Source organism: Lepidochelys olivacea, assembly GCF_965140295.1.
Source record: "Lepidochelys olivacea isolate rLepOli2 genome assembly, chromosome: 4".
NCBI classification, from domain to species: Eukaryota; Metazoa; Chordata; order Testudines; family Cheloniidae; genus Lepidochelys; species Lepidochelys olivacea.
This window is the reverse complement of record NC_140414.1, coordinates 15,591,135-15,612,260: the sequence shown is the minus strand read 5'-3', so window position 1 is coordinate 15,612,260 and position 21,126 is coordinate 15,591,135. Positions and strand designations below refer to the sequence as shown.

General features: G+C 39.4%; 1 protein-coding gene across 5 annotated transcripts in view; it reads left to right on the top strand.

Annotated features, from left to right (window-relative positions):
- Nucleotides 1-21,126, top strand: part of SLC20A2 (solute carrier family 20 member 2) — a 71,605-nt gene that overhangs the window by 9,026 nt on the left and 41,453 nt on the right. For 3 of the 5 annotated variants that reach the window (XM_084625907.1, XM_084625906.1, XM_084625910.1), the window contains one exon: nucleotides 16,491-17,039. In XM_084625907.1, the coding sequence (XP_084482033.1) occupies nucleotides 16,751-17,039 (289 nt within the window). In that variant the 5' untranslated portion in view covers nucleotides 16,491-16,750. Of the gene's footprint in view, nucleotides 1-12,243; nucleotides 12,380-16,490; nucleotides 17,040-21,126 lie in introns of those variants that run through there. The other 2 variants (XM_084625908.1, XM_084625909.1) reach the window with 2 other exon arrangements.

The window sequence follows — 21,126 nt, the reverse complement described above, 5'->3', positions numbered from 1 at the left end:
TTTGGCTGCTGTGAGATGGGGGAATCAAAAATGCTGTTTCCCACAGTGGGCGAAAAGTTGGGGGAGCATTTAGCCAGCCAGTAGGGAGTGTTATCCATCTTTATGAAGGGTATTAGGCAAGACAAAGGGCTAGGATCTAGGTTTTTTTAAAGAATGAAAGCTTACCTCTTCATTTGACCTTTGTGTGGAATGCGTAAAATTGAGGGTGTTACTATAGTTTAATAAAAATAATTCCAAATTCCAAGACTAACAGACTTGACAAATAGTCAAAGGAACCAATCTTGAATTAGAAAAACAATAAACCAAATTTTAAATTTCTGAGGTAAGCCCTTTTTATTAATTTAAGATATGCAGTGGCAAAACCTGGTAGCCTTTTCAAAACTGAAAAACCTCCCATTTTTCAAATACTTATCCAGCATTCTTGTCAATTACACCCACACATCCCTTTAAAAAAAAAAAAACTCCTCCCTGGCAGAGATCTATGAATGACACATTTTAGGAGGATTGGTTTAGCACTGGTGAAATCTGAAGAGGGTTGATTTAAACTAGTAGGGTTTAGTGCAATTGAAGAGATAGAAGCAAAATCAACTTTGTGTATATAAATACAAACTTAGATTCTGCATAAACGTATGCTTAACTGTACACATGGGTAGTCTCATCAAGGTGCTGACTAGGGCCCCAGTCCTGCACACACAGATGTACCTAATTGTACACGTGGGACTACATTCATGTGTAAAATAAAGCATGTGCATAAGTGTTGGCAGGGTCAGCACCTATATAGTCAGCAACTGTATAGACTGATTATCCCTTTCCACAGATTGTTAGTGATGGTTTTTAAAATACAGCACTCAACATTTGTAATCTTAGAGACATTTTTTTTTGTAATGCAGAATAGAAAGTTATCTTTAGAACTGAACACCAAATAGATGTACTGCTTACTAAAATATCGCCTGTATCATTCGGAAAGAATAGCCTGTAATATGTTTTTGACTGACACTGTGGGGTGTGAATTCTAAATTCCTGCATAGAAAGATGTACACTGGTTGTGCAAGGGAGTTCCATGTGATCATTTTATTTATGGCATGTTTCTCAGATGTCTTTCCATGAATAGAGCAGCTGTTATGAACTTTAACCAGCATGGAGCTGTGAGTGCGTTTAGCCTACTCCCTTTTACTATATTCAGATATTGCTGTAGGCCATGATGAACAATATCAGAATTAGTTTGTGACACTAGTTTTATGAAACCAAGCAGTAGCTTAGCCTTAGTAAATACATGTTATGGACATCTGATAGAAAACTTAAGCATAAAAAGGGCATATTTTTTGTAGCTCAACTTCAATGGAAAATTTAGATTAGGAACACAAGTTGGGAGCTGATATAAGCCTCCCGCATCCATTTCTTTAGTGTTTAAGATGAAGAAAGGATGGGGCTGGAAGAAGAGGAGGGCTTAGATTGTTTTTGGGGGTGGGAAGAGAAGGGGGTTCTTGACTGTCTTTAGCTATGCTCTTCACCCACGTCTCCCGTGTTAAACAGCAATGGGGCCACTAAATAAACTTGCAGGGATTTTCCTTCTTTTGGTAATGAGCTGTGCATTGTTAGAAGACGATGCATAGGCAAGACTTTGAAAAATTTATGTCCATAACTGTGCTAATTGATACATTTACATGACCTATATGTGGAAGATGGATTTTTTATTCTGATTTAGGTAAATATAGAGTGTAAGAAATACAACTTTTTGTCTAACACACCTTATTGAAAATTGCAGCAGCTAAAGCTACCTCTCCTATGTGTTGCAACAGATTTCCTTATCCTGACTCTGTTTCTGCAAATACCAAAGCTTTAGCATTCTAAGTCCATTAATGACCTAAAACTGATGAACCAGTGTTGCTCTTACTGCTCCTAAGAGTATCTCTGCCACAGCTGACAGCAGCAGAGCTCTCCATCACTACTGCTATTCTGCTTTGACAATAGCAATGTCCTGAGGGCCCAACACTAAACTTCTCTGCTTGAATTTCAGCTATTGTGGATGAGGTTGTGGGGTCTGGGAGCAGCACTATGCTACAACCTGTGAATTGGACCTTTGTTCCTCTTAGTTTGGGAAGGGCAGTGGGGAAGGGCCAGGACCATTATTGATTATTCCTTGCAACCTGTTGGTCTTCCTGGCAGGAGGGAAAGGAGGACAAGGGGCAAGTGTTTTTAAGGAAGGTATTTTAAGGTAATTTCTCTAGAAACCAACTCTTGTTACTGATACACAATGTGGGGGAAGCTGGAAGGTGAACTTATGAGTGGATCCAGAGGGAGAAGCAATTGGTTGAATACATGCCTCATAAATTTGGGCATCAGGTTCTTCTGGATTGAGAGTGAGAGGAATTCTATTTCACTCTACCCCAGTCTGTGTTACTAGTCCTTGATAGAGCTTAAGGGATTTAGGATGATCTGTTACTTGGTTAAAGATGTTGGAAAAGAAGGGAAATGTGCCTAAATCCAGTGTCCTCTGTTAAAGTTTGAGTGGGCTGTTTATGTATAAACCAGTGTCTTATGCTCACCTGGAAGATGGTGTTCAGGCAGGGTCACCCCATCCAAAAATATATACAGCAGAAATATGGAGCTTCAGTGGTGGATGATGGACAATTATTAGAGGCATGGAGAGACTTTGAATGAAGAATGGGAATAGAGAAGGTAAATAGCATCACCTGTTGTCCCACTACAAGAACAAGAGGACATTCAATTAAATTGAAAAGCAGTATATTAAAAACCTTGATATACAGTGCATACTCATGCCACATGATATTGAAGCCAAAAGCTTAGTGAGTTTACAAGGAGGATTAGACATTTATATAGATAATGAGAACACTCAGAGTTATATTAAATAGGATTAAAAATAAATTAGGGATATAAACCTTCATACTAACTGATGAGGTTGGGAAAGAATTTCTCCTGTGGGAAAATTACATCATTGTTCACTATAGAATTTCTTGCATCTTCCTCTGAAGCATCTGGTACTGGTCACAGTCAGAGCCAGGATTATAGACTAGACAGACCACAGACTTGATCTGATATGGCAGTTCTTGTGATCAGCTGTGATGGATAGAATTCCCATGAGAAGGATTGAGAGGGGTCCTTTGAAGTTTTACAAGACAAGCTACTGCACACAGTGGGCTCAGTTTTCTATATATTTTTTTTAATGAAAAATGACAGCTTTTGTTGAAGTGGTATTAAAAGAAAGGGTCCAGAGGACTATCTGTCTTCTTGGTAATACTAACCGCTTATATAATTATGGAGCCCAGGATTGCTCTATGCTCTACTGCAATACAAACATGTAATATAACACATGTACAAAGAACTAGGATCTTGTATAAGCAGGCTGCTCTTTGCAGACTAGTTTTCTCAAGGCTATCAAGAAATACAAGAACACACCCTTGTTGTTTGAAGTACACGCTGACTTTAAAGGGTGTTCTGTCCAACATTAGGGATTTCAGAAAGGGCAGAAGAGAAAAGGGGTTACTCTTTTGATGGTCAGAGTAAGGCAGAGCACACTAATAGAGCTAATAGTTCCAGCAGTTTTTTACTGAGCTAGAGGATCCTCCTGGCAGTATTGGCACAACAATGAGGGTTGAAGTTGGTCTCAGCCCTCTAGTAAGTAAATTTTTTTCCCTTCCTTGAAAAAAATCATTAAAGGTCTTCAGTGGTCTGAGCTTCAAGGTAGTGGACAGAGTTTGATCCTTCTTATGTATTTGCAAAAAGAAAAGGAGTACTTGTGGCACCTTAGAGACTAACCAATTTATTTGAGCATAAGCTTTCGTGAGCTACAGCTCACTTCATCGGATGCATAAAGTGGAAAATACAGTGAGGAGATTTATATACACACAGACCATGAAAAAAGGGGTGTTTATCGTACACATTGTAAGGAGAGTGATCACTTAAGATGAGCTATTACCAGCAGGAGAGTGGGGTGGGGGGAGAGAAAACCTTTTGAAGTGATAATCAAGGTGGGCCATTTCCAGCATATTTCCAGGAGTTAACAAGAAGGTCTGAGAAACAGTGGGGGGGAGGAGGAATAAACAAGGGGAAATAGTTTTACTTTGTATAATGACTCAACCACTCCCAGTCTCTATTCAAGCCTAAGTTAATTGTATCCAATTTGCACATTAATTCCAATTCAGCAGTCTTTCGTTGGAGTCTGTTTTCGAAGCTTTTTTGTTGAAGAATAGTCACTTTTAGATCAGAAATCGAGTGACCAGAAAGATTGAAGTGTTCTCCGACAAGAATTATAACATTCATAATCCAGTTGGAGAACACTTCAATCTCTCTGGTCACTCGATTTCTGATCTAAAAGTGACTATTCTTCAACAAAAAAGCTTCGAAAACAGACTCCAACGAAAGACTGCTGAATTGGAATTAATGTGCAAATTGGATACAATTAACTTAGGCTTGAATAGAGACTGGGAGTGGTTGAGTCATTATACAGAGTAAAACTATTTCCCCTTGTTTATTCCCCTCTCCCCCTCCCCCCCACACTGTTTCTCAGACCTTCTTGTTAACTCCTGGAAATGGCCCACCTTGATTATCACTTCAAAAGGTTTTCTCTCCCCCCACCCCACTCTCCTGCTGGTAATAGCTCATCTTAAGTGATCACTCTCCTTACAATGTGTCTGATAAACACCCATTTTTTCATGGTCTGTGTGTATATAAATCTCCTCACTGTCTTTTCCGCTTTATGCATCCGATGAAGTGAGCTGTAGCTCACGAAAGCTTATGCTCAAATAAATTGGTTAGTCTCTAAGGTGCCACAAGTACTCCTTTTTGCGAATACAGACTAACACGGCTGCTACTCTGAAACCGTATATATTTGGGCTCAGCTATTCCAAGATCCTTAGATACTTCCTATGGGTGTCTTTCCACATATAATGTTCAAAAAATGTACTTAGATATCCTGTACTCTCTATACATGCATGTGTGTGTGCGCACACACAGAGACCTGTGTCCATTGAGATTCTTGGATACAGACAGACATACCTGTGTCCACTGAGACAGGTGAAGATGGCAATTTAAAAAAACAATACTTTAATTAGATCAGTTTTGTAAGCAGTTTATTCCTGGTGCTAAAAAAAGAATAGGACGTGTGTGTGACTAATGGCCGTTATAAAACTGAGAGATACCAGTTTCTCCCATTATGCAAATTATATATCATGGTGGAAGATCCATGTTTTAAGGTACATCCTGATGCAGGAAGACTGGCTGGTGAGGTTAGACCTGAGGAAAGTGCACCTCTCAGTCCAGTGGTGAAAATTCCTCTTTGTCTGCCTCTGCTCTGTGGCATTCTGCTAAACTCCTGAACTCTGTGGTAGCCCTCTTCTCAGTCAGCATGTTACTTGAGATGGCATGCTGGTCGAGGCACAGAACTTGAGGATTGGTTGTATCAGAAGTCTGTTTGAAGAAAACAACTCTGGATAACCTGAGATTCTTGAGAAATCCACAGAAATGATTCATGCTCTGTGCTCAGCAAATATATTTCTACATGGGTACTTATATGGCCCTCAACACTGTAATACCTGAGCACTTGGGATTTATTGTGATTTTCCTCTAGCAGATTCTCAAATGACTCCTGGAAAGGACACTGAGAACAGATCACAAGGTTTTTTTCTGTATCCATTCAAGCATTAGTCCCGAGCCACATTCATCTACTGTAATCTACAAGGCTCAAAGCACAAGCCCTCTGGTGATAGAGAGTGAGAACCCATCTCTATGTTCATCCCTTCTTACTAGAGGTGTAAGAGGAACTGGCATGATTGCTCTGTCATTTGGAGCAGGTTGAGGGATGTTAATTATGCAGTCTGTTGTGGGGCAAAGTGTCCCTGTGTGGCTAGAATGCTATCATTAAATAGATTAAAGAGGGAAGGAGGGATTTGTATTTAATCTCAGGAGGTTAGACTCATGGGAGTTGGAATTTAAGGAATTTGGGATGGCAATTGATAAGGTGGAATGTGTTGTGGTTCTCCTGGGAAGGGATTTTGGTGCTGATGTGTGTTTAAAGATGACCTTGCCCCTGGTAGGGACAGATGGAATTGTTTTAGAGTCTGTTCTGTTCTCTGTGAAAGAATTAGAGAGCAGTTTTGGGTAACTGCTCCTCTGCCTTAAAGGGGTTTGTGACTGGGGACGTTGCAGAGTTCTGTCCTATCACCCACTCAAATTCACTGTCTATGTGAGACAGTGAGGCACTTTGGGTTAGGGTGTCTGCAGTCTCTGGGTGACTCATTGCTATACTTTCCTCTCATTGGACTTGGAAAGTGCTGCAGTCTGGTTGGTCTCAGGACTTGGATGAGAGTAAACCAGCTGAGATAAAACTGAGGGTTATGTTGGTAGATCGGGGGAACTACTAGCAAAAAGATCAGAAGCCTGCAACACTTATTTTGGGATGTGGACTTCACCAGAGTAATACAATCCTTTGTAACCTCATGGTTAGATTACTCTAAGGTCAGTGGAACACATGCCTGGGTGGCAGTTACGTATTTGTTTTGCACCAGTGTTTTACAAGATACAAATATCAGAATGCTGTGCCCTGGAACTCTGAAACCCCTAGAAGACAGGCTTAGAAAGAGAAAATACAGTGGGCAAACCTAGAGGAAAGATTTGCATTTTGGGGGTGTGTAATATGTTTTCCACCATGATTGTGGCATAGAACTCTAGATCTCCTGGGGGGTCCTGCAGATGGAATCTGGATAGAAAGAACTTAAATCTCGTTTAGCAGTGGATAGGTCGGCAATTTCTTTTAGCTGAACTGGCTGCTGGAGATTAGATCCAGAGGCTTTGGCAATAGATCCCATCCTCCAGGGCATGTAAGGATAGCATAAGCTTTCCTCCCATTCACCATATTATCATGGACAGAAGCTCAAATGAAGAGATTATACTGTTGACCCCAATGCTGGCAGTATTGGAACTCTCTGGTCTTGAAATAAAAGTCCTTTTTCCTAAAAGGACCTCAAATCAAAGTTAGGATTTTATTAAAGACACAGAGGAAAGTTGTTGTGCATCCTTCTTTTTTTCACCCCTGTGATGTTTCCTATTTTGCTTCTTGAGATACAGGTCTCATGATGAGGAGCTTCTTGGAAATGGAAGTCTGTTGGATGAGTCGGAATGAAGAAGAGTCACAAATTTAAGAAGTTGGTTCAAGTTTTCATTGCAGGCACTGGATGTTTCTGAGACCAAGCCCTGTGAGAAGAGCATGGGCAAAGAAGAGGGAAATGTAGATCCAGTCTTTATAGGAGGAAGCAGGGACGGCAGGATCTGAGAGAGGACGTGCCACGTACAGCACATAACTTTTTTGTTGTTGTTGTTCTTCTCCTTCATCCATGAACTATAACACTTCTTGTTTCTCTGTTCTGGAAATGTGAAAAAATAGATCTCATCTGTGTCTTTAATACAACCCTGACTTTCCTTTGAATTCACTCTCAGAAAAGTATGAGTTCGCTGCACTTAGATTTTTCTTGATGATTGGATAGCTGCTTCTTTGTATTTTGGAAACAGATTTTCTTTTTATAGGAACATATTGAATTCCCAGAGAAGTTTTCAGCGTGTACCAGTTACAGAACATGGCATAGCCGGGCTTTGCTTATATTTAACAAAGCAACTTGTAATACAAAATATTATAAATGTGCATTTAAATCTGAGGAAAAAACTCCAGTCCCCTCTCATTCTATTTGCCCCGGGATATATTTACTTTATAAAATGTTCCTGTCCTGTACTCTAGGTGCATGTCAATATCAAATAAACTTTAAAAAAATTGAACTGGATATCAATCTTCCCAAAACGTTCAGCCCAAAAGAACTAGAAACTTTTACTTCCCAACTTCTCTTCTCCTCAAATCCCTGTTCCTCTTCAAGCTCCTGGGCAAACAGGATAAGCTTGGCCATGTGCTGCGTAGGCCAGTGGACGTTGGCTTTGCATGACCAAAGGTTAAAGGCATGTTCCAGAGTTGAGTGTTCTTCACTGAGCAGAGCTTGTGATCAGCTTCTTCCCATCTAAACCATGGGGCTGTTTGCTGAGGTACTTGGACTGATTCCAATAGCCACAGTATGAGGCAGGGTGAGAGGTGATCTAAAGTAGCCAGGGCCCAAATCATATAGGGATTTAGAAGTTGAAACCATCACCTTGAATTGCACCTCAAAATGAATTGGGAAGCCCTTGGAGATCATGGTGCATGGGTATGATGTGAAGTACTGCTAAGTACTTTGGCCAAGCTGTTCAAAAATTACCTAAAGTTTGGGTCTTGAATAAATAGTGATTTTCAAAAGTCAGAATGGCCAGCAACTCCCATTGATGTTAGTGGGAGCTGTTGGGTGTTCAGGACTTCTGAAAGTCAGGTTACTTATTCAGAAGCGTAACTTTAGGTTCTTATTTTTTAACATCTTGGCCCCTGTATGAAGCATCTCCAAATAACAGCTAGCCATGTTCTGCACTACCCGAGTGATTTTCAAGCTACACATGATATTGCCTAATGTGTTATGATCATGTAATTATGCCTCATTGTTTATAATCAGTATGTGCAAGGGGGCCTTTAAAGTTTGCCTGACATGTACATTTAAAATCTTAAAGTTTAATATAGTTTTCTGTATTTAATAGTGTTTCTGATGAAGGTGGATAAGAAATCTTCTGGTCTTTCTAATCTGAAGAAAACAATGTATCTGTAATGGTGTTCTACCCTTAATAAAATGTTAGTTATTTTTTGCATCATGACTAAATGCTTGGCTTTGGGGGTTGGTATTTTTATATATAAAAATTTTATAAGATTAGTTGTTGATAGGTATAGTTCTTTAATGAATAATTTGTATAATTTTGCTTTCAAGTAAATAAATGTAATTAGATGAATTTATTAGTGTGTTGGAAATAGTTTTACAGTTTATAAGGGAACAGACATTTTAGACACCGTAATGGACAGTATCTCCTGACTCACCTTCCTAGCCAACAACTGTATTCTAAACCAGTATTATTTTGCTAGGTAAAGAAACAATGAAAATTCCCATATCACTGAACTACTAAACTTTAATTGGATTCAAAGTATCTGCTTTTAGAGATTTTATCAGTGATATTCATTTTAAAAAATGCACTGTATTACTGTATATGGCATACTGATCTATTAGTAGCTCCCAACTAATGTGAGACATTCCAGTACTACAGTGATGGGCCCATATAAACACTTGGATAGACTGTCCATTCTGAGAAGTTACTCTTGATGCTATACTAAAACCTTTTCAGGATTGTTTAGCTGCTGATGCACAAACCAGTACGTTTAAAAAAAAATCAGCTACCATCCATTAGATTGGAATATGAAAACCTGAACATTTATCAGTGTCTATATATGGCTCTACCCATTGCTGGTGTTTCTCCCAGCTTCCCTTGTTTCACGATACTTGCCTTGTTCAGCTAGGCATTCCTTCTGGGCACTCTTGTTACTGGTGTTCTTTTAAGATCTCTATTAAAGCTTTACTAGTTTTTGAGAGCTGTAAAAGTGAGGGACTTTGTGTGATTTTCTTCTCTCCTATCTTGAGATGCTACTGCAGGTATCGGAAGAGAAAATCCCTATGAATATAAGGGAAAATATACCTCTAGAAACCCAAACATTAGTAGACTCACAGGATTAGCAGATGGTGCAGTCAGCAGCTTCTTTCTTATTGTAAATTTTTCTTATTAGTCTGTGAAGAAGAGTGTGGCTTGAATTTGATAAAGTTCTCCTCCATACAGCCCCATGCCCCAGAATTGAGCACGAATTGCCGCAGACAGTTTTCACAATTCTGGGTTATTTTGGATGGTGGAAATATATTTTTGTTGATTCTGAATAAACTACAAGGTAACTTAGATGCCATGGTTGAATCTTGTCTAGAACAAGGAGCTGTTAGAGGAATTTATGATAGATGGATTTGATGAAGACTCTACCAAAACCTTTTATATTTCAATGGGCTAGATATTTAGTTTTGATGGGAACTAGTTTGTTTTTCCATACTCAAATCTGTTCCTCATAATTTTTTGTTTTCATTCATTGCATTCTTCAGTGGTATGCTGTATTACATACTCCTATTTTAACCGTGATGGAAAACCTTTCTGGGATTATGAGTTTTCCTATGACTGAGGTCCATGATGTTGATTAAACAGAACAGAAACTTTAAAGATGTTTGTTTACTTTTCTTTGATCTAAAAGTTTAGATATTTTTGTCTACGCACTTTAAAATGAAGGATAAAATAACCTCTGTGACAGGACCAGCGTGTGGAAAGTTGCACAGAAAACAACTGCAGACAACTGTGCGCTTGGGCCTGAGTTACTCCATGGAGTTGGAAGTCCTGATTTTTTGATTAGCAGTAAATATATCTGTTAAACCAGACATAAGAAATTATTTTAATCTGGGTACATTCATTCATTTTTACTGTGTGGGAGTTTGTGGGAATTAGGGTTGGGTTTGGGGTTTCATTCTTGGAAATTCTCACTTCTCAGCTGGAACAGAAGAGGTAGATGAGACTTCAAGATGGATATATATATATATACTGGAGTTTTACCAAGCCAGAGGTCAAAAGGAGGTCAGCAGTGATAAACATAAGGAATATATTTTAAATCCGCCTCTGTCTTTACATGCTAAAGACTGTTCCAAAAAGTGGATATTTTGCATTCCCTCCCCTATCAAACCTGGGGCCCAATCCTACAAACATTGATAGTGTATTCAACCATGAGTAGTCCCTTCATTAGGGCTACTTGAGAGTATCTTTAAACAGATGTGTAAGAATCTACAGGATTGAACCCTGGTCTTTATTATTAAAACAATGTCACTTAATAGGTATGGAAAGGCCAATAGGAAAGTGCCAGGTGCTTCAGGCTTTCTCACGCCTGAAACTTGTGAGCATAGTCATCAGCTATTCCAGAGTCAAAAGGAAAGACTCTACAACCAAACACAGAGATGTGACTTCTTAAGTAAATTATCAAGTATAATGCAAGCTTAATAGCATTTTGGATCTTGAACATAATTAAAGCAGTGTTGTCTGTGAGGGATTGTTGACTGGAAGAGAGGACTGAATTTTATCTTTGACTTTAGGAGGCTATGCGTTTTGTAACTCGAGTTTTGCCCTACTAATTCTTTATGTGGAAGACAATGTAGACTTGCTAGAATGTATGAGACTCCTTGTAAAGACTGAGTCACCTTTTGGATTCGCTAAGTTACACATGGATGACTATGACCACCAACTTAATCTGGGAACAGACAACCAGTTTAGACATCTCTAAACACTCCTTACTAGGAAAGGTACTTTATTCAAACATTTTAAGGGTGAGATTTTCAAAACTGGCTGCATAGTTAGCCTCCTAAATCCATATGTAGGCCCCAAAATCAATGGCCTGATTTTCCCAAGTGTTCAGCATTTAGCAAATCCCTTTGCTTTCAGCACTTTTTAGAATCAGGCCACTTTTTAGACACCTAAATATGGACTAGGACTAGGAGCATAACTATGCCTCAAGTTCTACATGTTTTGGTCAAAATGTTCAATTTAGAACATAATTTATTGGTAAACCTGAAAACTGTCAGTTTAAGTTTACTGAAATCTGAAACATGATGATTGAAATTTTACAGTAAATATTTTTTCATATAAATCAGGTTTTCAATTGTATGCTAAATTTAAAATAGTAATGCAAATATCTTTTATAAAGCTAACCCAGGTGCTTTTTTGGGGGGCGGGGATTAAATCTTTGCTAATGTATATTAATAAGAATGTTTTTCATTTTAAGGAAAATGGATCAAGGAATTTTGATTGGGTATTTTAATGTGAAGTTTTATAACAAAGGTTTGTGTGCTTGGGCCTCAGTCCTGTAAAAATTCACGCATATGCTTAACTTTATGCACTCTGAGTTGTCCCATACAAGCCAATGGAACTACTACTCGCATGAGTAAAGTTACATACAAGCAAACATCTCTTTTGTACTGTTAATGCAGTTTTCATAATGTGAACTAAATAGATGCTTGGTCCTGCTTTTGAATAGCAGACTTGTAATTTTTCAAAACTACTTGATCGTGCTAAAAATCCAAGCAGTGACTTGTGAAAATGAGATTTTCCCCCTCTCTGAACTGGTGCTTTGAAAGGGGTGGAGGTGGAAGAGAACATTGTTTCTTTTAAGATGAGCTTTATTGGATTGGTTTGTATGGTTAATATAATCATGACGTTATGTTGTGTTTTATCAGTGCCCGCCCCCAGCAGAATAACTTGTTAAGAGGAGGCAGATTTTCACTTAGTGAATAAATCCCTGAACACACATTGTTCTTTGTCGGTGTTGTCTTGGCTGCTCTCCTGTGTTGGAGTTAATTTTATCCTGGAGCTGCTGTGTAAGTTGTAGAACTGTTTACTCAATGTAAGTTTGTGTGTTCAGTTGTGGCTATGTGATAAGATATCTATTTTAGATTTCAGACTATATGTACAATCAGGAGGGAAGTCACTTGAAGAATTAATTTAGCTCCTCTTTCTCTTCAAAACAGCCTGTAAATATTAGGTGAATTTTCAAGATTTATATGTCTTTACAAAATCTATTATTGGTATCCTTCAGTATTTATTGTTTGGCGTCTAGTCCAGGAACTAAAATCTGTAGTGTCAAACAATAAAAAGGTTCGATTGATTAGAAAGTTTCTACTCATTTGCTGCAGGACAAAATCTCAGTTCTTCCAGCAACAGTTTTTTATTTAAAACTGAATGAGCAACAAGGACTTGTAGCTGCTTGCATTTATTTTCCCAGCCTCTTTCTTTGATTTCTTTATATGGTGAATGGAACCTCTTTAAATAACTAGTTAAACATAACTGCTGTTTGTATTGTCAGCGACTCTTTTCTGCAAACGTTCTGAATTCATTTCACCAACAGAACAAAATGCCCATATTTAATATTTTGTATGGCTTGAACAGGAACAGTAAAGAGAAGCTTGATCTTAAAAATATGTGTAAAGGAATTTTTTAGCTGAGATGGGGGCTAGTATTTTTAACCTTTCAGTGGAAGAGAGGGGGACAGTAGGAACTAATAAATGAAAGTATCCTCTGGAAATTTTAGTAGCAGAAGCTGAAACCCTCCCCCACCCATGTTAAACTTGAGCTGAGTCCTTGAAAAACTATGAATAGCAGTACTGCTGCCCTGTAAAGTAATTGCTTAAAGCCTTCTTAAACTTTAACCGGATGGCTGTAGCTGAAATAGGAATTGGCTGATATACTGACTGCTTCTATGTGTACTGGGATTTATTTATTTATTTATTTTTAAAGCAGTCAGGGCACCTCTGGTGCCCTGGAACATAAAACTTGTATCATAGTTGGCCCTGTGACAAATGCTATGCCTGTAATTTAGAGCCATATAGGGATGTTCTTTGCCTAGAACCACTTGAATTACACTACCTTTCATGTCATGGCTGGTTATTAAATAGATAATATATGAGTGTTGTGGCCTGTGGAGGAGCAAGGGAAGATAAGAACTATTAATGTGAATTTTAATTTGCTTGTATCTTCAGTTACAAGATGTATTTGATGGTAATAGAATGGAGTGCAAGATCTGTGGGATGCTGTAAAGTCCATAGATCTGTCAGGAAGGAAAACTTGACACTCTTTTTGAATGAAAAACACGATTACATGAGAGTTTGAGGGGTGTGGAATAACCTACCACGTGCTCCAGTGTACTAAGTTTTTAGACAGACTTCTCAACTAATGGTAGCTAGAAGTGAACTTGCTTTTCATTACAGATCAGATGTGATTACTTAAAGAGAAATGTCTATTGTTTTGAACACTGCAGGGGGAAAATCCTGTTGTCTTGTATGTTTTATCGTCTAACCTTTTCTAAAGGGTACTATTTGTTACATTTGCACCTAGAAAATGGTAAATTTACCCTTTAATGTTTGCTAATATTCAAGCAGCAAAAAGTGCTTTTAAAACTGAATCTCCCTGTAAAGAGGAATTGTAATTCACCTTTTCTCTTGCAGAACAGATTAAAACATGTTAGCCTAAATCAGGTGTTGGGAGGACGTAATGCACAGCAAGGTTCATGTCAGTTTAATTTTTGCCACTGCCTGAATAGATTGTGTCCTAGTTTTCATCAGCGGGAAGATGAAAAGACACATTGTGGGTTCTCACTCTCTGGTTGCTTGTTTCCTTCATGCAGCATATTTGTTTTGTCACTGGTTGGTAATGTGTTCTAGTTGACCCCTTGGACTCTGAACTTGGCTTTGTGAGTGTCACTTTCACCCTTCACCACTGTTGTCTGATGGTTCCTGGCCCTCAGATTTCTCTCTTTGGTAGCAATTCGTTTGTCTAGAAGAGTAAAAAACTGGCAAATTTATGCTCTAAATTTCTCATGAGATTTTCGCTAAGGGCTTTTTCTGTCTATAGTTGAAAATTTACCAAAATAGCTATTACAGCATAGTTATTTTAGTATAAGCCCCTGTGTAGACACACTTACTCCCAAACAGGTATTTTGGTAAATTTCCAAATGTAGGCAAGCACTAAGATGAAGTGTGGGTGTTACACCCCAAGTTCATTCCAGCGGTCCCCTCTGAATTCCATATAAATCGGGTATGCACCTACCTGTTTTCTACCCCAACGCATATACCACCATAGAAAACAGAAGCTCCATTCTCTGGATATCCATCGAGCTTTTGCTTTCCAGCAGCAAAGGGCCAGAGCCTTCAGGAAATCTCTGAGACTCTTTATTACCACTGCTGAGCAGATGAAAGGTGAAGCAATCTCACAGAGACTTTCTAAATGGATCTCAGATTGAATTCTGCTTTGCTGTGAGCTGGTGGAGACTGGTGGAGTGTAAGGCCCCACTCAACCAGAGGCCTGGCTACCTTGGTGGCTTCTCTTTAGGGTGTCCTCCTCCTGAAGATCTGTAGCGTGGCAACATGGGGCTCTGTGCATAACTTTACTTGATATGATGCCCTAATACAACTGCCTTCCGCAGACACATCCTTCAGTACAATGGTCCTGTAGTCTGCAGTGCAGCATGGTTCCTCAACGAGACGCCCAAAGCGAATACCCATAGGGATCACAACTTGAAGAAGGAAGGAAGATGACTTACCTTACGATAATTAGAGTTCTTTAAGACGTTTGGTCCCTACGAGTATTCCACTACCTAGCCTACTTCAGATCCTTTACTAGGTATTTGCAGTAGAGTAGGAAGTGGAGAGGCAATCGATCCACACCGCCCCTTATGCCCTTGCTTCGGAGCATGAGAAGACTCAGGGTGCAGGCATGGATCAACAGACGACGATAGTAAAAGTCTTCCAGTTTCAGGTGCATGAAACGCATGCAAATTCTCAATGGAATGCCCATAGGGACCACACATCTCAGAAAGCTCCAGTTATTGGAAGGTAGGTAGGTAATTTTTCTTTTTGCCTGGCTCCCTGTCTTCATCTCCCCTTCACAATGATAATTCGAGAGGAGAAAAATCTGGGGGCTTACATAGACAATGATCAAGCTTTTAAAAAAATGTTTGTTTGTAAAAATACATATATTGGCTCCTGTTGAGACAATATCAAAGTTTAAGGGCTCAAGAGGACTGAGATGAGGTTTGCATAATTGTGTATGTGTGAAGAAATAAACCAGGCTTTTTCTCTCTCCTGAAATCCATTCTTTTCTGTACATTCTTTGTTCGGAAAATCTGAAGAAGTAGCACAAGATAAAACTTTGCCAAAGGATGTCAGAACTCTCTCTGAAAGCTACACAAGAACCATTGAAAAATGTATATTTGAGTATAATAAATCCAGTAGTGCGTCATACCGTTCAATGAACTAACCAGTTTTCTCTAGGAGGAAAAGAACCTTACATTTACTGTTTTAACTTTTTTGTTAAATTTCTGTTCTGTGACCTGGACACACACAGATGCATGTAGGTACACTGAAATAAACATTGTGAAAAATCACAGTATGTTCCAGTGATTGGAAGGCCATAAGGCTAAAAGTATTCCCACTACCCAAAAGCAGCAATAGATAAACATTTGGAGACATCTGGGTGCCTTCTCATGTGATGTTTAATGAATAAATGTTTTCAAAATTAAGGGCCAGGTCCTCACCTGCAACTGGTGTAAATTCACATAGTTCCATTGAAGTCAATGGGGGAAGGTCAACTTACATCAGCTGAGGATCTGGTTCTTTTTAAGCTATTCACTTACTACAAGAAAAAAAAAGTCATCTTGTTTTTCAGAGAGGACCAGTCACACTGTTTGCTTAGAATTTAAAAACAAACAAACAAACTTTACAAATATATCCTCTCAAAGTGACCTAGTACATATTTCAGTCACTGATAACGCTAAAAACCTGTATTGCTTTTGAGTTGACCTAGTTTTAATCTTGTCTGAATTGCTTTATGGTTAGCACTGTCACGTGCCAAAAATAGATCCCATTAGTGGATTTAAATAATTTCTTTACTTCTGAAAGGACATACTGTTACAAGCTTTGCAGACAGACTGCTTCACTTTTTCAATCTTTCTTCTGTTACAGGAGAGGACGCTGCAGTAGTGCCAGTTGTGATGCAAAATATGGAATGTGTTTCACTGCTGACTGAACACAGCCAAATGAACAGTATTGACAGTAGTTTAAAAATCAGCAGTTAGCAGTTTGTTCACTTCCCAGCACTTTCCAGAGAGAACTAATTGTTTTCAAGAAATCTGCTTTACAAATCTGTTACAATACTCTCCAACTTTGTCATTTTAAATATTTGCAAAGGGGAAGCATTTACCTACAAGCACACACTGGGAAAAATGGCAATGGAAGAGTACCTATGGATGGTCATTGTGGGTTTTATCGTCGCTTTTATTTTGGCATTTTCAGTTGGTGCAAATGACGTTGCCAATTCTTTTGGGACTGCTGTGGGCTCTGGTGTGGTCACTTTGCGCCAGGCCTGCATTTTGGCTTCAATTTTTGAAACCGCTGGCTCAGTATTACTGGGAGCAAAAGTAGGAGAAACAATTCGGAAAGGTATCATTGATGTTAATCTGTACAACAGTACTGTGGATCTGCTGATGGCAGGAGAAGTTAGTGCAATGGTTGGTAAGTAAACGTCTTTAATTTTTGAGTAACGATAGGCATCTAGTTATAATCCTGTTCATCATGCATTTTTCTATGCCGTTTAGACACTCCAACTTTCAGTACTTACATGTCTGGTTTTTCTTTCTCTTTTAAAAGGAGACCTGGACTACTTTTATGAGTCTCTTGCTTTTTTTATTACTTAGATTCTAATCACTGTCTTTTCTTTAATGTTCATAACTTTTCATTTTTTAAAAAGAACGCTTGTTTTGTAAAATGATTTGAATAAATCATTGGGGGGAGATACAGCACAGTGGTTTGAGCATTGGCCTGCTAAAACCAGGGTTGTGAGTTCAATCCTTGAGGGGGCCATTTAGGGATCTGGGGAAAAAATTGGGGATTGGCCCTGCTTTGAGCAGGGGGTTGGACTAGATGACCTCCTGTGGTCCCTTCCAACCCGGATAGTCTATGATTCTATGAAATGGTCTAAAGAGGCACTGAATAAGTGACTTTTAATTTGGAAAATGTATTAATAGGGTAAGACACCATTTATGTGTCTTTATTTATACAAAAAATCTTGAGGAAATGGCAGTTTATAGTGAATACCTATTCTGAGGATTTAGTCAAACTGTTAATTTTACTAGAAAATTAAAATATTCACTTAGACTCTTCACTGACCACATGACTGATTATAATTACTGTATACTTGTTCTAGGGCCATAACAACATTAAAAGGAATAATAGATTAGGGAGTGACCAACTTCATGTAATTTTAATCCTTCTGATTCATAGTCCCTCATAAAACTAAAAGACTTGTTTGTTTTTTCTGTCTACTGACATAGCTTTTGTTTGCTTTTAATCTAAGCCTTGGTTAGATCAAATACTGCGTTCAAAGGGAAATGAAATTAGTCCCAGACCATGTTCTTTGTTTCTATACAAGAAGTGCTGTGAACTTTGGAGACGTGATAGGAAGGGACAGCAATAAGCACAGATGCAACCACATTTTAAAAAGGTTAGGGAGAGCCAGAAGAGACAATTTTCAATGTATAAAAACAATTAAAATGGGGTCTGTGTGGTCACCCCAATCTTACCCTACATTCTCTCTACAACCACTGTACAGTCTTGCAATGTGTTCCTTAAAGCCCCAGCTGCTGAAGTCATCTGATTATGTGGGAATATCATCTTATTTTTAAATGAAAGTTTTCACCCCACCTAGCACACGCAGGAGTTCCTCCCCTCAGAATCTCCTGCACCTCTATCATCCTTCCCTTCTATACCCACCCATGCATTTCTGTCTAATTCCTCTAATCTCCCCACAGTTTGCACACAGTGCTTGTCAGCAAAGTATCTGCTGCACAAAGCCTAACACACACAGCTGTTGTTCTCTGTCTTTTCCTCCAGAAAACACTTTGTGGGGTGCTTCAGTCTGAGCATCGAGTGCTGGTTTCTCTAATACTGCTAGGAGGTTGTGTGCTCTGGGGTGGGGAGTCAGGATACATCTTCAAAAGGGGAGATGGCATGGGCTCCCAGAAGATCTTTGCTTTCTTTCACTAGCCAAGAGGGATAGGAGTCAGTCACATGGGATATCCCCCGCCCCTTACCATGACTACTACTTGTGGAGATAATGCCAAATTCTGGGAAGAAGAGTACAATAATATCTCTGGCCCAGTGCCTGACTTATTGTCTGGTAAATCCTCAGACACTAGGTCTCTCTAGATCTAGGATAGTGCCTTTTTCTAGGTTTGCTAGTACCACTACACTGTATACTTCGACTTGCCAACACGGGGGCCTTTTAGCACAGACGTAGCTGCATAAATTTAAACTGCCACTTGCTCCGGTGCAGCATACCCTGCATTGAAGTTTAAGTGACACATGTCTTCTGACAGTACATTCTTAATAAACATGATCTCCTTTAGCAGGAAGGCTCCATTTTCCTCATTTGTATCTATTTGATACCCCAGTCCTGGAAACCCCTAGTCTAGGCAAAGGTGGCCAGATTGGTAAGCATTGAATACTGCCTGCAAAGGCATCTGGCCAGAAGCTCAAAGAACAAAGCTCATTTGCAAAGACATTTATATAAGCCAGTCTGAATTTTGTGACTTGTTGCATTCCTGTCCTCCAGTGATGGCTTTAAAAAATAAATTCCACATTTTAAATCTCTGAGTTAATGAAATAAAGTTCACTAACCGCAAATGCTCTTTTTATTTGCCTTGATTTCCTCTCCAGATTTCCTTCCTTTCTTATCCATACCAATTGCTTTTTTTCCTTTGTGTTTTTCTCTCTTCCTTTTAACCAGGTTGTTTTTCTCCTTTTCTTTTTCTCCCTTTTCTTTGGGCAAGCTTGGGAAACAAATTTTCTCTCTACATGGAATGGACTCTTACCCACCGTGGTCACACTGTTGTGCACAGGGTCTGCTTTAGTAATTTGAGGAGGGTCAATGAAATGATTCTTCAGGGCACACCTAAACGTAACTTGATAGAGCAGCAGTGGGGCTCTGCTACTTAGCCTTGGACTCTGCATCGTTCCCAGCATTTACAATGTTTCATTGAATTGGTTTCCCAGTAAGCTGGAGCTTTGGGGGCCAGTAGGATTTGGGGGGCATTTTGGTGAATTTTACCACTTGTATAGCATCAACCAATTGTCACAACTATTACCCCAGTGTTATTGATAGGAAACTCAGGCAGACAGCTTAGGTGACCTGACTAAGGCAGCAGAGGAAGACAATGTCACAGCTGGGATTAGAAAGCCTGGAGTCCCTTGCTCTCAGTCCTGTGCTTGGTCCACTCTTCCCAGCTGCCTCTTGCACTGTGGGATGCCCTACTGCCATGTGCACAGCACAGGAGCGAGATAGGCAGCTGGCTAAGAGGGGGAACTTGCAGCAGTCATGCTCATAGCATTTACCCACAGTTGCAGATTGGTCTGAGGTCCCCCCAAAATCAAAAGTCATGGACTTCATAAGTCTCAAATGCCAGCCCTAGGTGGTCATAGTGGGAGCAGTGCAAAGCCTGTGGTCTTTATACAATAATGACAAAGATGGAGAATGTTTGTAGTGGTGTTATAGCTGTGTTGATCCCAGGATCTAAAAGAGACAAGGTGAGTGAGGTAATATCTTTTACTGGACCAACTTCTGTTGGTGAGAGAGACCAACATTTGAGCTGCACAGGTCCAGACAATCAGTGGCCTCTATGACTTTGGGCTTTGCAGGCTCCAAAAGCTAATTCTGCCCTCACCCAAATTGTATTTCCCTCTGGTCCCCAATCTCCTGCCTTAAGTATCTCTAGGTCACCTTTCTTCCTTGGGTCTTACCATCTAATAGTGCCCCAATTACTGTCTCTGTAGCTCTTCTACCTTCTGCTGGCTGGGGATGATAAAATAAGGGATAGTGTCACACCTTGTGTATTCACTAGCAATCTTGCCACAATTCCAGCACAGCTTTGGTTTTGTTGCACATGTTTTTGTGACCTATCAGGGAGGGAACCAAGTATATTCTATTTATTAAAAAAAATTGCTACATAATTTTACAATTTTATATCTGGTTGACCTATCTGATCTTTTTACAGACTCTACCACGTCTTCTCATTCACAGCACATCCCACGTGCTGGCCTCAAAAGTTTATAAGTTCATCTATTCTAATTTTAGAGTAGGACAACAGAAACCTATAAATTACAGAGCAGGTGCTCCTTGTTTCAGCTAGGGTTTCCAATAGGGGTAGAAGTGCCAGTTGTTTTGGGACAGAGTCCCGGGAGAGATTAGTTTTACTAGTTGACTTCCATATTGAGCTATATGCAGTGCCAAGATTGAATAGCTCGATCTCTGTAAGAGGGAAATTTGATCATGAAATAGCTGATTTAAAATGATAAATTCTTGTTCAAACCTGTCTAAAGCATTTTCATAAGTGTACCTTGGGTTCTGCCATCATGTTCGTTGATCAGAGTTAAATGTGTCAGATTGGACAGACTCAGCCAGAGTTTCCCAATAAAGGTCATATTGAAGAGCTGGTGCTTACTCAGGTGATAGTTGTCCTAGCAATGGGCATTGGTATCATAAAATTCCAGTCCCCATCCTCAGAAGGGCTTGTATGGTTTAGGTCCCCCATTCGGAGTCATTCCC